Source organism: Nannobrachium achirus, assembly GCF_963921795.1.
Source record: "Nannobrachium achirus genome assembly, chromosome: 11".
In the NCBI taxonomy this organism is placed as follows: Eukaryota; Metazoa; Chordata; class Actinopteri; order Myctophiformes; family Myctophidae; genus Nannobrachium; species Nannobrachium achirus.
Window position 1 is genome coordinate 34,115,844 of NC_137820.1, and position 16,321 is coordinate 34,132,164.

The window sequence follows — 16,321 nt, forward strand, 5'->3', positions numbered from 1 at the left end:
CCACTCGGAAGTTGGCACACCACGGTCCATGCGCCATTAGTCTCGCGTAGCCAGACAACTATTCCACAATCTCTGAATGCTAGGAGCATTTGACCAAATCGCGGAGGCAACCGTCTGGCCACGCGAGACTAATGCGCCATGACACTTTGGGTGGCGGAACTGCCACACACCAAAAAACAACCAAACAAGAATCGACACACAGTCAATTTAAAATCTGGTGTATTGGTGTGTTGAAGTTAGTGTTGGTGTTCTTTCTCATGTATATTTCATAATATTCTAACTTACTGTAGGCTATATGTCTAGGGATGGCCAAATGGAGATTTTTTCTTAACCGATAACCGTCAGGCCTTATCAGTTAATTAACCGTTAACCGTTAAGGAAATGTGTTCAAAAATGCGCTATTTTAGCGATTTAAAAAAGGAAAATAGGCCTACACACGTTTTTCCCCATAATAAAGTGCTATATTTACACATTAAAAACCATAACACTGGGAGAAACAAGAATACAAATGTTTTCTAAAAGAAATGTGTTTTTGCAAAGAAACGGATTGAAATTATAAGTCTGTAATGTGATGCGCTGGTCGCCAGGCACGTGCGCACATACAGCAAAAGGGGCTTGAGCCCTTAACTTTTATCCGTATGAAAAGGCCCTTTTAGAAATGTCAGCCCATGCCTCTCTAAAATTCTGTGCACTCCCTGGACCCTGGCTGTTGCCTAACAAAACCATGAGACGCATGTAGCCGCATGTAGCAATAACTTCCAATCGTATGACTTTTGGAATCGTTGAATCGGCTAAACGTGATGTCCATTTCATTCATTTACTTCTCTCACGCCCGTGTTTTGTGTGTGCTGATGCAGCGATCATTGAATTTGCGACTCTGAGCTTTGTTATTTTCGCATAGCCTACTATGTAACCAAGACGACTTTAGCGTTCCTCACGTCATCAATGTAACATTAGAAAGTTGTGTTTTAAGCTCTTCTTAAACAGGATTCAATGTGACGACGCGGGTCTGTTTTGTAAAATCCAATCGACGAGGGAGCATGTTTCCTGATGAACAAGTCAGCGTGTACAGCCAAATCAAGCACGCAGCGGCAGACTCGCAGTTGTATGAATGCATGTACATGTTACACAGACATTGGTGTCCAGAAATGTGTGACCACAGGGCCTGGCCCAATCATGAAACTAGCTCGGTTACCATGTGACATGGACAGCCAATCGGCAAATAGGTCGCCTGAAAGTCTCCTGAAAGTCTCGCCAGAAAATCATCTCTTTAAAGATCTGGTTTACACCAGATAAAAACAGCCATTACAGGCCAGCGTTCGCACGCCGTCCATACGACGCGCATACGCCGTCCAAAGTCAGACGTCCATACACAGACCTCACCACCACCAGTCGTCGCAAAAACACGCATTTTGCTGCCTTGAAACCGGCGGACCATTGAAATACAACGCCGACATGGAACTGTACCATTTCCTATGCAAACTTCTAATTAAGTCTTCAATCAATCAACCAATCAATCAATCAAAAAAACAAAATACAAGTAGCCTATACAACAACATGAATATTCTATAATCTATAGACTAATTGTGGTGATTGTCGCCTCACAACGCTTTCTGTGCTGCTTTTTAAGTCAATCTGCTGGAAAATCAGTCTTTAAAGTAAGATCTTCAGTGGATTTGAACCCACAGTGCACAGCCTCTGGATCATCAGCTCAGTATCCTAATTCATTTGCTGCTAAAAACATAGCGGTCTTTTTTCTTATTAGACGAACAACAAACAACGTTACAAAACCGCCTGTCTTCAACAGGCGGTCCTCCAAATCTTTGATAGGTCTATAAACTTTTTTTTTCTCCTTTTTTATATTAGCCACTTGTCTTGAACCCTATGAATAATTGCAACAGCTGTTCTTTTGGGCGAGGGACACCACATTACGGAGAGAGACGAAATCTTCCGAGCGCATACGGAGATCTGGTATCCTAGCAACCACTGTGTTTTGGACACGTTCCTTGTCAGAAATAGCCTAAAGTGTTTTTAGCCTCGGAAACCCAGGCTTAATTATTTGTTTTAGAATTTAGATTAAAACACGGCTTTGTTACTATAGTTAAAATGTTCAATGTTGAACTGCTCTCCGACCGCGTTGCTGGCAGATGTTTGGACGGGCGTCACAACACTGAGACGCAACGGCGACAGAGGATTTTTAACGACACAGTTAGAACGATAGGGGTAAGTTTTATTAACCATGTTGACAGGGGTGTCGCACCAAATTCTGGGCCCTGCCCTGGGTTAGGTACAAGGATTCACTGCGGGCAGAGGCGTCAATTGGGTATGGCAGGGTATGGCAGGTGCCATACCTTGGCTATAGGAGGAATTGGGGAAACAAATAAAATGTAGGCCTACTTCTTAAAATAAATTCCTCATGTCTTGCACGCGTGCGAAGGCGCGCGTACAAGAAGACACCAGTCATGTTGCCATACCTTAGCTTAAATTGCTGAACTGACGCCACTGACTGCGGGCCCCCAATGAATGTTCTTCATAGGGGGAGGGGGTTTAACCCTTAGACTGGGAACGCATTATGTTGTGCTTTAAATAGGCTATTAAAAAATAGCAGATATACAAGCTCATGATACACCGAGTGCCGCGCTGCGAGCTTGTAGATCTGCTATTTTTGAAAATTCTTGAAAAAGTCTTTGAATATTTGAAATCCTGTTTCTATGTCAGTGGTGCTCAACATTTTTGAGCGGTGGTCACAACGCTCCTATACGTGGCCGTGTGTGTGGGTCTGTCTCCGTCCGTGTATGTAGCCTAAACTTCGGCGCGTAACTAGTGCCGCACCATTTACACCACTCGCGCAATATATACATCAAAATGTGCGGCTCGGCCGGGAATGGTGTGCTATTACCTTTCGTTCCGATCCGCCTTACCATGCCGACGTAATCGGCAAAAAACGGCGCTTAATTGTCCCCATTGACTTATAATGGGACAATGCAAGAAATCACTTTCAAGTATTTTTCTCTCGTAAACCATAGGAGCTACAGTTTCAAACCTCGGAGAGGAGATTCATAATGATTTTAAGAATGAATCGAAAAATAATTACATCACTCGGCCTCATGGTGGCGCTATAACGGCCCACTTTACGTTTTGCCCCGTAACTCTTGAACCGTAGATCGGAAAATTAAAATTCTTTTTTCCCTGGATTCCTTGGGTCAAGACGCATCTCCCCATATAGGCCACGCCCATTTGCGCCAGGATAGATTTTCCGCCATCTTGAATTTTCTCCAAAACACACTTTTTGCTCCTTTTCCTACATATTTTCTTCAAATGTCACAAAAATCGGTACACATGATCTATGAGGTGGGTTAACCACCGCTCAGTTCACACGGGTGTGATTTTTTTCATGTGAAGGACCCCCAAAATGATAGTATTTGGCCACGGACCCCCATCTCAAAATATTTAGTTCCAGGGACCCCCCATGAAGCAAAATTTGAATACAAATATTTGCTTAAAATACATTCAAAGGCCATTCAAAGATGTGTCCATCCTGTTGCGCATCATGGTCGCATCGAGACGCTTACTTTGTTGTGTTGTAATGTAGATTGACACGGACGCGCTTGACATCCAAGTGAGAGAAAAGAAGACGAAAGAGGAGACAGAACAACAGTCACTGAATGCACATGGTGAGACATTTTCATATGTTAAATTGGCCTTGGATCAACAAAGACTAATAGGCTTCATAGATAGGCCTATTTGATCGAGTCTGACTCTGACCTCTGCTTTGTACTGTCTATTCAAAACAGTGAAGGAAGTATAGCCTACTCTCTCCCTTTCAACCCCCCCCCCCTCTCTCTCACACACACACACACACACACACACACACACACACACACACACACACACACACACACACACACACACACACCTGTGGGTGTGTTCCCATCACAGCTGCAGACATGGTGCGCAGCGACAGAGTGGCTCTCCTGCTCGACGGCCGACAGGTCAAGGCGCAGCGGGCGATGGAGGAGGCCGTGGTCGGGTACCGCCAGCACTTCCAGCAGCCCCAGGGCCGGCGGGAGTACGACATGAACGACCCGGAGCTCTGGAAAAGGGAAGAGGCGCGGATGATGCTGCCCGGCCTGGTGGGCGAAGACCCCGGCAGCCAGGCCAGGCTGAGGCGGCAGAAGGAGCAGCTCCGAGCCTGGCTTCACCAGCAGCAGTGTGAGCGGCTGGCAGCCCGGGACCAGCAGAGGCTGGAGGGTAGGCTTGACTTTGATCTAGTCCAGGGGTCTTCAATGTTTTCAGGCCAAGGACCCCTTAGTTGAGAGAGATGAAGCAGGGACCCCCACAACCTTATCATAGATTCCATATAGTTTCATCGTTTGACAGCACAATCATCAGTGTATTTTGGATTCACATCAATCTGTGTTTTCAGATATTTAACCACTTGAACCGTCATTACTTCATAAACTTGAGCATTTACTCTGTACTTAGTCTTCTCTTTTTCCCCTATACACCAAACCTCTTTGCCGAAAATAACCGATCTACAAGCTGTGAGCTTGTAGATCTGCTATTTTTAGCTACAGTTCTCAGAATATGGACACTATGGTTCAAGTTGTTGATATATAAAAGATTGGAAGATTTGGAGGACCCCCTGTAGTAACTCTGAGGACCCCCTAGGGGTCCCGGACCCCCTGTTGAAGACCCCTGTCAAAGAGAAATATAGATCCAATCCAAGGTGACGAGTTGAAGATGTTTGGTTTATTTAGAGACAATAGCGACAAGTCCATTAATACAGCATATGCAACTCAAGTCTAAAACCTTCTCTGCCCTCAGCCTTGTGCTTTGGTACAGACCTCCTTCTACCCAGCAGTGGCCTGGGTATAGTTTTCTCACACATATCTTACAATCAGCTATATAGATAGATAGGCCAGGCCTAGTTTTAACACCCTTTGACAGAAAGCCTGTTGCAGCTGCTAGTCCTAATAACCTACCTAAACAAGGCACAGGTTAGGGACTGTATATTAACAGCTTGATAAGAATAGACTCCTCAGGAAGTTTGAACTCAAAGCAGCTGTCAGGACACAGCTGATTAAATCAATCGATCCTCTGCAAACAGGTAGTATGACAAGACAGTCATATAGTTACATTTTTGTTCATTTCATAATGTTTTACAGCATACTTCATAATTTCCATGACATTTCGCCACTTTAAAACATTTTTAAAGAACCAAAAATATACCATTTATACTTTTCCTTAGACCCACAATGCATACTGTATGAATCAACAAGACAGTTTACATACAGAACAAAAGAAATCAGGTATTCCCCACTTTTTAAAAGGAGGGAAAAAACAAAACAGGACATTATCAAATGTACGTGGAACTGTTGTGTTCCCTCTTATTGGATAAAATAGCATTATTAGAACATTCTATGCACTATGCCAATAGTTTTGTTATTGATTAGTTGTTAGTCACTCAATTAGTTACATTCCAAACACAAAACATGACAGCCTCCATGAACCCTAATGAAATTTGGCAGTTTCTAAGGAGACAATGTCAAAATACTGGCCACATATTTGACTGTCAAATCCCCCTGAAAGCAAAACAGATCATTATAATAATACATTATCAAAAGTTGGACTGTAATCAATAAGAAGTCCAAATAAATGCAAATTTTACAAAATGAATTCCCCCTTAAACTCATGTGCACGGCATGCACATCATCCCCTCTCCACACAACACCACACTTGACCAGGAATTCTGGATCAATCAGGATGTTGAGGTAAACTGCAACATTTAGACCAGGGGTCTTCAACGTTTTCAGGCCAAGGACCCCTAGTTGAGGAAGAGATGAAGCAGGGACCCCCACAAACCTATCATAGAGTCCATATAGTTTCATTGTGCGACAGCACAATCATCAGTGTATTTTGGATTCATGTCAATTTGTGTTTTGAAACAATGTGTGTTTTTGAACTGTCAATACTTAATAAACTTTCACTCTGTACTTAGTCTGCTATTTTCCCTGTACTATATGTGGTATGTGCATTAACCACTAGGCCATTGTCGCCCCAAGTATTTCTAACATAGAGGTTTAGAAGAAATGGCAACGTATGAGGCAGTTTAAACGTCTGTATACAATATATAATATTAGCCCAAGCTATTATATTAAGGCCTACATACATACTCACCGTCTGTCTGTCCATTAGATCAGCAGTATGACTGGAGCAGAGTGCACCTGGACAACAAAGCTCTGCAGCTTCAGAAGCTCGAAGAGGAGAAGAAGAAAGCAGCAGTTCTCGCTACCAAGGACTACAACCGGGCCCAGGTAGGACCCATGATGTCCACAGGGGGAATGCTATGTTCCCCAGGTTCTATGTTCCACACTTACCTTTAGTTTTAGGGTTAGTTAAGCTGGGAACATAGAATACAGGGAACATAGATACGCTCCCGTCCACATGCACACATCGAACACAATACCAAAGACAATAACCTTACCCAGGTAACCATCATCCTTACTCACAGATCAACCCTGGGGTCCCAAGGCATGTCAGTTGCCACCCCCTGGCGTTTACATTTAATCTCAAATTCAGTTATTTCATGAAAATTGTCTCCACAGACATGTATTTTCTTGTATGCAATCATACATTCATCAATAACTTTCAAGTTCCAACCAGTGGCAGGTGTTTTACTTTTTTCCCCTCCAAAAATACTGTCCAATTTTCTTTTTTTTGTTTTTTTGGGGGGGGGGGGGGTACCCTCTGGTTCTCTGAAACAGGGACGTGCAGAGAATGTTAGAGAGGCAGGGGCTAAAATGTCTAAAAGGGTCTCAAAAGGGTATCAAAAATAGCTATTTTCGATGCGTGATACCGCACTGAACTAAGCATAATCAAGTCAATGCTGGAACAGTGGCGTAACAGCATGGATTTCAGTTATGTCATGGAAAGGAGGTATGCTGTCCTCACCAAGCATGCACCTTGAGCTTGGTTATACAGCCAGCTAAACTCTTATCCACATAAGAACAGCCAGAGACAAGTGGAAATCTTCTGATAATTCTTTATGTAGAAAAGTGTAAAACTGCAGAGAAAACAGAGATACAAACAAATGTCATTCTCACTAAATACAGTGTATGACTAAATAGAGGACTTTGTAAGCAACTCAGAAATATACAGCAAGTATAAGCATTTTAACAATAGGATTCTCTGTACTGTAAGTACTGTATGTAAAGTAAGTATACTGTACATGTAAGCATGTAAACACATCTTCTCCCAACAGGGTTCACTTGTTAAGTATACATTTTATATGTATAACACAAACCATTACTTGAATGAGTTATCAGGCCTATCAGAACTAGAGAGGCCAGGCTAGTAGGAACAGAGCAAATAAACACTCAATGCACAATGCAGATATGCAAAACGAATTAATATCTTGTTACAAAGTTAACATTAATCATAACAATCACTTACAGATGATGCCTTTTTGAGGTCAAAACAAGAAGGATGGAGCTGGATAGTTAACAGAGCATGAAAACAACACACAATACTCATGTCATATTAACACGTTGCAGTCCGAAATAGAATGGTGGTTGGTAGATTAGCCGTGAAATTTCTATTATTGTATTGTGATCTGAGACATAATATTATGTTTATAAACATGACCCCGCAGCCCCTCCATCTTGAACAGCGCCGCTGTTTTTTCTTTTTTTTTTCCCCCCAGGCCAGTAACTCACCATGATTTTCTCGATCTCCGTTGGGATAGAATGGGGGTTTTGGCCGATCGTCGATGTCCCCGTGCGTTTCGCGTGCGCGATCCTTTCACGTAAATGTCCCCGCAAATAGTCCATGTGTGACTGAAGAACAGAACTGAAAAGTTTCGCTAGCATAGCCCCAAGCATGGCTGCAGGAGGAGCTCGAGTGTGTAGACAGTAAACGGATGGGTGGAAGGTGCCTTGGAGAAGGAGAGGCGCTGACGTCACCTCTGCTTCATGCACGGTCTGCATGAGCCATCAGTGCACGAGTGGTGACTAGGGAAGGTTAGACGATCGCCGATTTTCGGATCAAAAGCTTTTATTCCGGTTTTAAAGACAAAGTCCGGGAATAGACGGCCTGGCTGAGAGTCCCTGGGGGGATGTGCGATATAGTACGGTTTTAACATTAAGGGGCCCCCCTTGGCTTAGAAGGTGTTAACTTCCTGTGTAGCTTGTCAGAAATGTCCTTCCACTAAGTTTTCCCCAAACTAAGGTTCCTACCTACAAAAGTTCCTATGAACAGCATTTAAAACCACCACTAGGTGTCACTGTATTTTCGTTCCACGACACTCCCCGCTTGGTATCTATAGAGATGCCACTATCAACTTCTCACTTATCTTGACATTTATGCAACAGAGGGAGAGGGAAGACCAACTCTGATATTGGCCTGGAGAAGATCTTTGCTGTGCCTTGCTGGACCGCATTCCGTGTCACATTTATGACCAGTCCATCTTTGCTAGGAATTCTTTGTCTTCTCACTTCAGAAATCTTTAACTTTTGTTGCTGGTTGACTGACACTTTCGAGGTCATGCGTTCTCTCTTGCGACGCCTCTGGCGTCGCCTCCCTGTGTTGTTCTCTGTGAAGGAGTCCGACTCTAACAAGGAGTGCTGCCTAGATCCCTCAGCAGATCTGCCAGAGAAGGGGAACCACTGGCTGGTGACAATCATGTTGTCAGGTACACTAGAGTTGTCTACAGAGAGGGTGCTGTTCTCCCCGCTGTCTTTTCTGACCTCATCAATGCTGGACTCCGAGGTGTACAATGACGAGTTACAGTGATGCTTGCGTCCTATGCAATGGCTGCTTTGCCTTCGTTGCTGTGGTGGGGTCAGTGGTGAGACTTTCAAGCCCACATCATTTTTCATTCTAATGTGTCGCTTAAGTAATCCTAGGGAATTGGTGTGTCCATTCTCTATTATGCATGTCTTCATAGAGGTGACAGTGGAGGGGGCGTGTGTACCACCTAGACAGTCGTCACCTATTATGACCCAGCCTAAGTCGAGCTTCTGGGCAAACGGTGCATCATCTGGGCCGTTGAGCTGTTCACGGACCATGTGAACCCGCAATATGTCTCTGCCAAGTAGTAAAAGGACCTCTGACCCTTTGTCCAGGGGTGGGATCTTGTCTGCTATAGCCTTTAGATGACTGTGATGGTAAGCAACTTCTGGTGTGGGTATTTCTGTACGCTTGTCGGGGACTCCTACACATTCGATCAGAGTAGGGAGTGAGAGGGATATTTTCCCATCTACTGACTCTACAATTAAACCACGAGCCCTCCTGCCCGATGTCTCCACTGTGCCTGCACATGTCTTTAACGTGTATGGAGCTGGTTCTCCTTTGACATCGAACATGTTGAAGAACTCTGGTTTGGCCAGAGACTTGTCGCTCTGGTCGTCCAAAATGGCATACATTCTGCGGGTCTGTTGGGGGCGTCCAGCTGGATAGACATTTACAAGACATATCTTGGAACAGGATTTGCCGCTTAACTTGTCACCACATACCTGGGTACATTTGGAATTAACTTCTGAGTCAGGTGTTTGATCATCCTCCCCGCCATGCTCTGATAGGGAAGAGGTAGTGGGAGAAGAGGAGTGTGTTGCTGTCTGAATGGCTGGACCTGGGTGAAGCGCTGAGAGATGCCTCTCACTCTTACATTCATCACATTGGATGGGAACGTGACAGTTCTTAGCTTGATGCTCAGTAGAAGAGATACAGCGGAAACAGATGAAATGTTCTCTGAGGAATGCCTTACGGTCATCTAGGACCATGTTCCTGAATGCACGGCACCTTTTAAGGGGATGTGGTAGATTATGTAGGGGGCACTGTTTCTCTGGACCTTCTGTAGATGCATTTGTCTCTTTCTCAGAAGGTGAGTGTGTGGTCGACACATTTGTGTCGTGGACTGAGACTGACGTCCTCATGAATGGGTTAGTTACTGGTCTGTCTTGCTTTAGTGTGGCAGAGCTAAAATTCAAGTTGAAGCTCGGGTCATTTCTGGCTTTGGCTTCTTTCACAACGAAATCCAAAAAGAAAGAGAAGGGTGGAAAACTGACATAATTTTCTTGTTTGTATTTAGAGCCTATTGACATCCACTTCTCTTGCAGATGAAACGGCAGTTTCTCAACTATTGGGCCTACACCTCTGGCTGTGTCAAGGTAAGATAAACCGGGAAATCTTTTATTTTGCTTTGCCACCTCCAGTTCCAGTAGCAGGTCTCCAAGTTCACGGAGCTTTGGACTGTCTCTGCTTGATATTTTAGGGAAACTTTCAATCTTGGTGAAGAGTGCTCTTTCGATGGCCTCTGGAGATCCATACATCTCTTCTAGTCTCTCCCAGACTATATTTAGACCAACTGATGGGCTTCCAACGTTGACTGACTTTATTCGCTGTGCGTGCTCACTTGACTCTTTTCCCAGCCATTTTATAAGCAGGTCCAATTCTTCAGCTGCAGATAGATCAAGACCAACTATGGTGTTGAGGAATGTTGATTTCCACGCTAGGTAGTGTTCTGGGAGGTCATCAAATCTGGTAAGCCCTGAAGACACAAGCTGACTTTTAGCGAGGAATTTGGCAAGGTCTGATGCAGCACTGAAATCACTTGAAACATTAGCACGACTGTATGGTGACCGACTATCAGTGGGTAGAGTGTCATTCAATGGCATGGTGCTATGCTGCACTGATGTGGTGATGTTGGCTCTAGGTTCTGCTGAGCGATTGTAATGTGAAACATAGTTGTGCTGACGATTCTGTGCTGCTGAGTGACTATAGTGAGGACTGTAGTTTTCCTGACGAGACTGTGAGTCTGAGTGACTGTAGTTCTCCTGGCGAGGGTGTGAGGCTGAGTGACTGTAGTTCTCCTGACGAGGCTGTGAGGCTGAGTGACTGTAGTTCTCCTGACGAAGCTGTGAGTCTGAGCGACTGTAGTTCTCCTGACGAGGGTGTGAGGCTGAGTGACTGTAGTTCTCCTGACGAGGCTGTGAGGCTGAGTGACTGTAGTTCTCCTGACGAGGCTGTGAGGCTGAGTGACTGTAGTTCTCCTGACGAGGGTGTGAGGCTGAGTGGCTGTAATGGGGCCTGTAGTCTTCCTGACGAGGCTGTGAGGCTGAGTGGCTCTGACTGTAATCGGGGCTGTAGTCTTCCTGAGGAGGTTCATTCCATCTTACTGTCCTCCTTTCTGTCTGCATGTTGCCATTCACATCAACATTGTGTAGCACATATTCACTTGTTCTCTGTCTTGAACTTTGTTGAAGAGGTGTTCTCTCGCTTTCTGACTGGCTGTCGTCATTCACATCGGAATTGTATAACACATGTTCACTTGTTCTTTGTCTTGAACTTTGTTGAAGAGGTATAAACTCTATCTCTTCTAATTCTTCTATACCTTGTAACTCCAGAACCGCCTCTTCCAGCACTTGAGCCTCAATTAAGGCAGCCTCAGCTTCTTTTTCCTGTTCCAATGCATATAGGGTTGCATCAAGACGTGCCCTTTCAACTTTAATGTTAATTTCCTTCTGTGCATAAGTCACTCTAGCCTGGGCTGATTTTGCTTTTGCTCGAGCTCTTGCCACTACCATGCTTGCACTTGAAATTAAGGATGAGTGTGAGGATTTTACAGATGATCGGGCAGATTTGACTGATCCCGTTTCTATGTCTTCTTGCTGTTCTGTAATGTCTTGCTTACGGTTCTCCATGACGTCCATTAATTCTGTGTTCAGATTGTCAGTGTATTTCAGTATACCTGATTGCTGTCATTCGGCAAACCTCTTGACCGTGAGATGTGGCAATCAGAATCCAGCAGTCTTCTTCCCTCGAAACATGGTCATCTTTTTACTATGCTGTCCTCACCAAGCATGCACCTTGAGCTTGGTTATACAGCCAGCTAAACTCTTATCCACATAAGAACAGCCAGAGACAAGTGGAAATCTTCTGATAATTCTTTATGTAGAAAAGTGTAAAACTGCAGAGAAAACAGAGATACAAACAAATGTCATTCTCACTAAATACAGTGTATGACTAAATAGAGGACTTTGTAAGCAACTCAGAAATATACAGCAAGTATAAGCATTTTAACAATAGGATTCTCTGTACTGTAAGTACTGTATGTAAAGTAAGTATACTGTACATGTAAGCATGTAAACGCATCTTCTCCCAACAGGGTTCACTTGTTAAGTATACATTTTATATGTATAACACAAACCATTACTTGAATGAGTTATCAGGCCTATCAGAACTAGAGAGGCCAGGCTAGTAGGAACAGAGCAAATAAACACTCAATGCACAATGCAGATATGCAAAACGAATTAATATCTTGTTACAAAGTTAACATTAATCATAACAATCACTTACAGATGATGCCTTTTTGAGGTCAAAACAAGAAGGATGGAGCTGGATAGTGAACAGAGCATGAAAACAACACTCCTGTGTAGCTTGTCAGAAATGTCCTTCCACTAAGTTTTCCCCAAACTAAGGTTCCTACCTACAAAAGTTCCTATGAACAGCATTTAAAACCACCACTAGGTGTCACTGTATTTTCGTTCCACGACAGGAGGCATTTGTATTTCTTTTCCCCATAGTAAAAACTGCATTCATGGTCTGGAGAGGGCACTTTTTACAGACATATAAAAGGGCAGGGCAGGGGCTCAAGCCCCCTTTGATGTCTATGTGTGCATGCCTGCTCTGAAATGACACCGCTGCGTCCTCCCCCAGGCGGCAGAGTGTCAGGAGAGGCGTCGCAGGGAGCAGCAGTGGAACGCTGACGTCTGCCGCGCTGACGTCCTGAACCAGCTGCAGGGCGAGCTGCTCGTAGAGGACATCCAGCAGCCCACCTTGGGCGTGCTGGGAGCCCCCCGCACGCAGCCCAGCCAGCCCAAGAGGGCCCCTCCTCAGAGCCTGCTGCACACTGTTCACTTCCAGAAGTATCAAACTGAAGAGAGGAAGGTAAACTGAATAAAAGTACACCAGTAGTTCTCAAAGGGTCTTCGATTCAGTTGTACCACCTCTTTAACCCTATGTACTGTACATAGGCTATTTGAAAATAGCAGATCTACAAGCTCTCCACACATTGCAATGTGACATTTTGTGAGCGTCTAGATTTGCTATTTAAAAAAAATATATATATATTAGTGTGTTAACCAGACTATAGTACTTGTCTGACTTTATTCCATCCATCTTCAATCTCATCCTAGTTTTACTTAGGGCCAAAGGTCCCCACAAGTATAGTGTATGAGAAATAAATCCTAAGTATCTAAGTGTTAATATAGAGGTTAGGTTTTCAGGTGAGGACTGTGCACTGAAAATAGGCAATCTGCAAACTGCACGCTAGGTCATTCACCAAATATTCGAATATTTGAATATCAAAGTCACTATTCGACGTTGTTCGCCGAAGTCGAATATTCGCTTATTTTTATTTTTGTATTGTTTTCTCTTTAAAAAACATAGTTTATAAAACTTGGCTAGCTAGGAAGTCATAAGAATGAGTTGTCAATGCCCCTGGTGGATGAATTTGTTAATGCTCTATACCAGGTGTTCTCAAACCTTTTTAGGCAGTGATCCCCAAAATAAACATATTTGAACTGGGGACCCCCCCCTGACAAGCACTTGGAATTGTAGGTATTACATTTAAAGGGACTCGCTTCCGCAGATAAATATTGTGAAATTAGCTGATCTACATGCTCACAACGCCTCGCAGCGCGAGGCAATGTTCGCCTCTTGCTTACTTAATATTTGGCAGTTTGGCCAGTCCTGTCGAATATTCCACTATTCGAATACGTTGAGGTTGAATAATTCGAATACTAAAAATCACTATTCATGAATGCCCTAACGTGTGTGTGCGTGTGTGTGTGTGTGTGTGTGTGTGTGTGTGTGTGCGTGCACAGAGGATGGAGATGGAGAAACAGGAGCTTGAGGCGCAGCAGGACCGTTTCCGCGTGTCGTCGGCCCACTCAGCGCTGCTGCTGGAGAGACAGCAGGCCAGACTGGACAAGCAGCACAGGCGGGAGCTGGACCACATCAACGCTACACTGGCCCAGACCCAGAAACTACAGTCAGTTTTTCACTACACTTAACTACACTACACTTAACTTGAGCAGCATGTCAGAGGCAACAGATCAACATACATAGGTCAATGTAGGCAGGGATGTAGTGCTACTTATATAATAGCCTAGGGCAGGGGTTTTCAAAGTGGGTGACGGGGCACCCTGGGGTGCCGCGACGGCAGTCCAGGGGTGCCGCGAGATCATTTGATAGTATTTGGAATTTATTTGGACACTTGAAAAAATATTTAGTATAATTTTAAACTTGGAGTACAAAGTTATTTTCAGTCAGTTCTAAACAAAATGGCTATTATTGCAACGTTTTACTGTCAGGCAGAAACCTCTGTCGCACAAAACTAGTGAAAACAGCCGATCTACAAGCACACAACGCCTCGCGATGTGAGGCGTTGTGTGCTTGTAGATCTGCTGTTTTCACTAGTTTAGTACATTTTATAGATGATAAATACAAAACGTCTTGGACATACAAGGTTTCCACCCGACAACGATGATATGCTATAAATATAGGGTGCTGGGAGTGAAAATTGTGCCTCGAATTAAAAAAATATTTATGGGGTGCCCTGAGACAAAAGTTTGGGAACCCCTGGCCTAGGGTCCGTTCACTTTTCGGGGTTTGATCCGGTCGGGAGCGGAAACCACTTTACGTCGTGTTGTAGTCCTAGACGGACTACACTTTGGCCGGAACTAGCAAACATTCTCTAGCAACTAGCAAAATATTCTCCTGCACTCAAGGACATACTTCTAGGGCCTACCTAATAAACCTCTTGATGCGGCATAGTTTTGCTTTTGGAAAATTTGTTTGTTATAGGCCTATGCATCTTTTAGTCCAACTCGTAGCAACTGGCAAGACTGCACTAGGCTACTCGAGCATTTTAATAGGGATTGGGGAAACGAACGAGAGGAAACAAAACAAAGCGACGTCGCTTATTCTGCTTGTGGTTTCCGGCCGCCTAGACCGGATCAACGGCCCGTTGTAAACCAACACCAGGCTTTCCCCCGAGAAAGCCTGGTGACGCAATAGAGCAGGGTTCCTCAATAGGCGGCCGGCGGGCCATTTGCGGCCCACGGGGGGCTACTGTCTGGCCCCCACCAACCCCAGTAATAATGGTGAGCAGCAACAACACTAGTATATCGTCGTTGTCGGGTGGAAACCTTGTATCTCCAAATGTGTACGTTCTTTCGCAAAGTAAAGCCCTGCTTCATCATACAAAGCCGTCGCACAAAAGTAGTGAAAACAGCAGATCTACAAGCACACAACGCCTCGCGGTGCAAGGCGTTGTGTGCTTGTAGATCGTCTGTTTTCACTAGTTTAAATCATTTTTAAAATGATAAATGCAAAACAAACGGTTTTGGACATACAAGATTTTCAACCGACAACAACGATATCTGAACTGTCAATGGAGTAGCGGGAACGCCACCGTCGCCTCCTGCAATGTTGTGGCCCTCGGCTTGGTACCCTAGACATAATTCGGCCCTTGGGGAAAACTAATTGGGGAACCCTGCAATAGAGTATAAGTACAATTTTTGGATAAGAGATGTAGTGGAGTAGAAGTAAAAGTATTGGAAATTGGAAATACTCGAGTAAAGTACAAATACCTCAAAATTGGTTAGTTACTTTACACCACTGCAAGCCCTCGAGATTCACCTTCTCATGATCTCTCTCTCTCTTTCTCTCTCTCTCTAGGAATAAGGCTCTCAATGAGATGAACATCAACAGGTATGAAGAAAGTTTCTTCTCCAAGTTCAACACTAGCAGTCGATGATGGAACACCGACGCTTGTTGCACCAATGACTGGATCATCATTATGACTCACTTTATTAAATGGTAAAAATAGCACACACCCAATTGAACCATGGCTGTAAAATAATTGTAGATTTTATTTGTACACGTTAGTTGGTGTATAACATGGTCTACAACCATTTCATGAAATAAACAAAAAAAATAAAAATAAAAAATAAAAAACGATAAATAGAATTCACATGTATTCCAGCTTGACAGTTAAAGGACGATTTCACTTTGACCACTTTTCAACCTATCTTCATATAATTGGTCCTCACTAATGTTCATGATAAAATAGCATAATTTCTTTCTACTCTGTCTGTGTCTCAGAGGAGGGATGTGTGCAGGTCAGAAACCCATCATCTTGTGACATCATCGATGGGGAATCCAAGCTAATAGAAAATGCAGGCTTTCTATTCCTGAAAAGTTGCAATGTTAAAGTGGAAGCCATTGTTCTTGCGATAATTAAAATCAAAAAATT

The 16,321-nt window shown here is 43.9% G+C and overlaps 1 protein-coding gene across 1 annotated transcript; it reads left to right on the plus strand.

The window, feature by feature from the left end:
• Positions 1–4,040: 4,040 nt before the first annotated feature.
• ribc2 (RIB43A domain with coiled-coils 2) lies at positions 4,041–15,896 on the plus strand. Its single transcript, XM_080737468.1, has 5 exons — positions 4,041–4,251; positions 6,199–6,317; positions 12,718–12,948; positions 13,887–14,053; positions 15,745–15,896. Exons 1-5 carry the CDS (start codon positions 4,077–4,079, stop codon positions 15,821–15,823), a joined length of 771 nt encoding a protein of 256 aa, XP_080593594.1. The 5' UTR covers positions 4,041–4,076; the 3' UTR covers positions 15,824–15,896.
• Positions 15,897–16,321: the final 425 nt, after the last annotated feature.

What these genes read in the sequence shown, in the direction of transcription:
- ribc2 (XM_080737468.1), top strand. Translation starts at nt 4,077, where the DNA reads ATGAACGACCCGGAGCTCTGGAAAAGGGAAGAGGCGCGGATGATGCTG. An exon ending in AGGACTACAACCGGGCCCAG is followed by an intron (nt 6,318 to 12,717) that starts GTAGGACCCATG and finishes GTCCTCCCCCAG; the next exon opens with GCGGCAGAGTGTCAGGAGAG. An exon ending in ATCAAACTGAAGAGAGGAAG is followed by an intron (nt 12,949 to 13,886) that starts GTAAACTGAATA and finishes GTGCGTGCACAG; the next exon opens with AGGATGGAGATGGAGAAACA.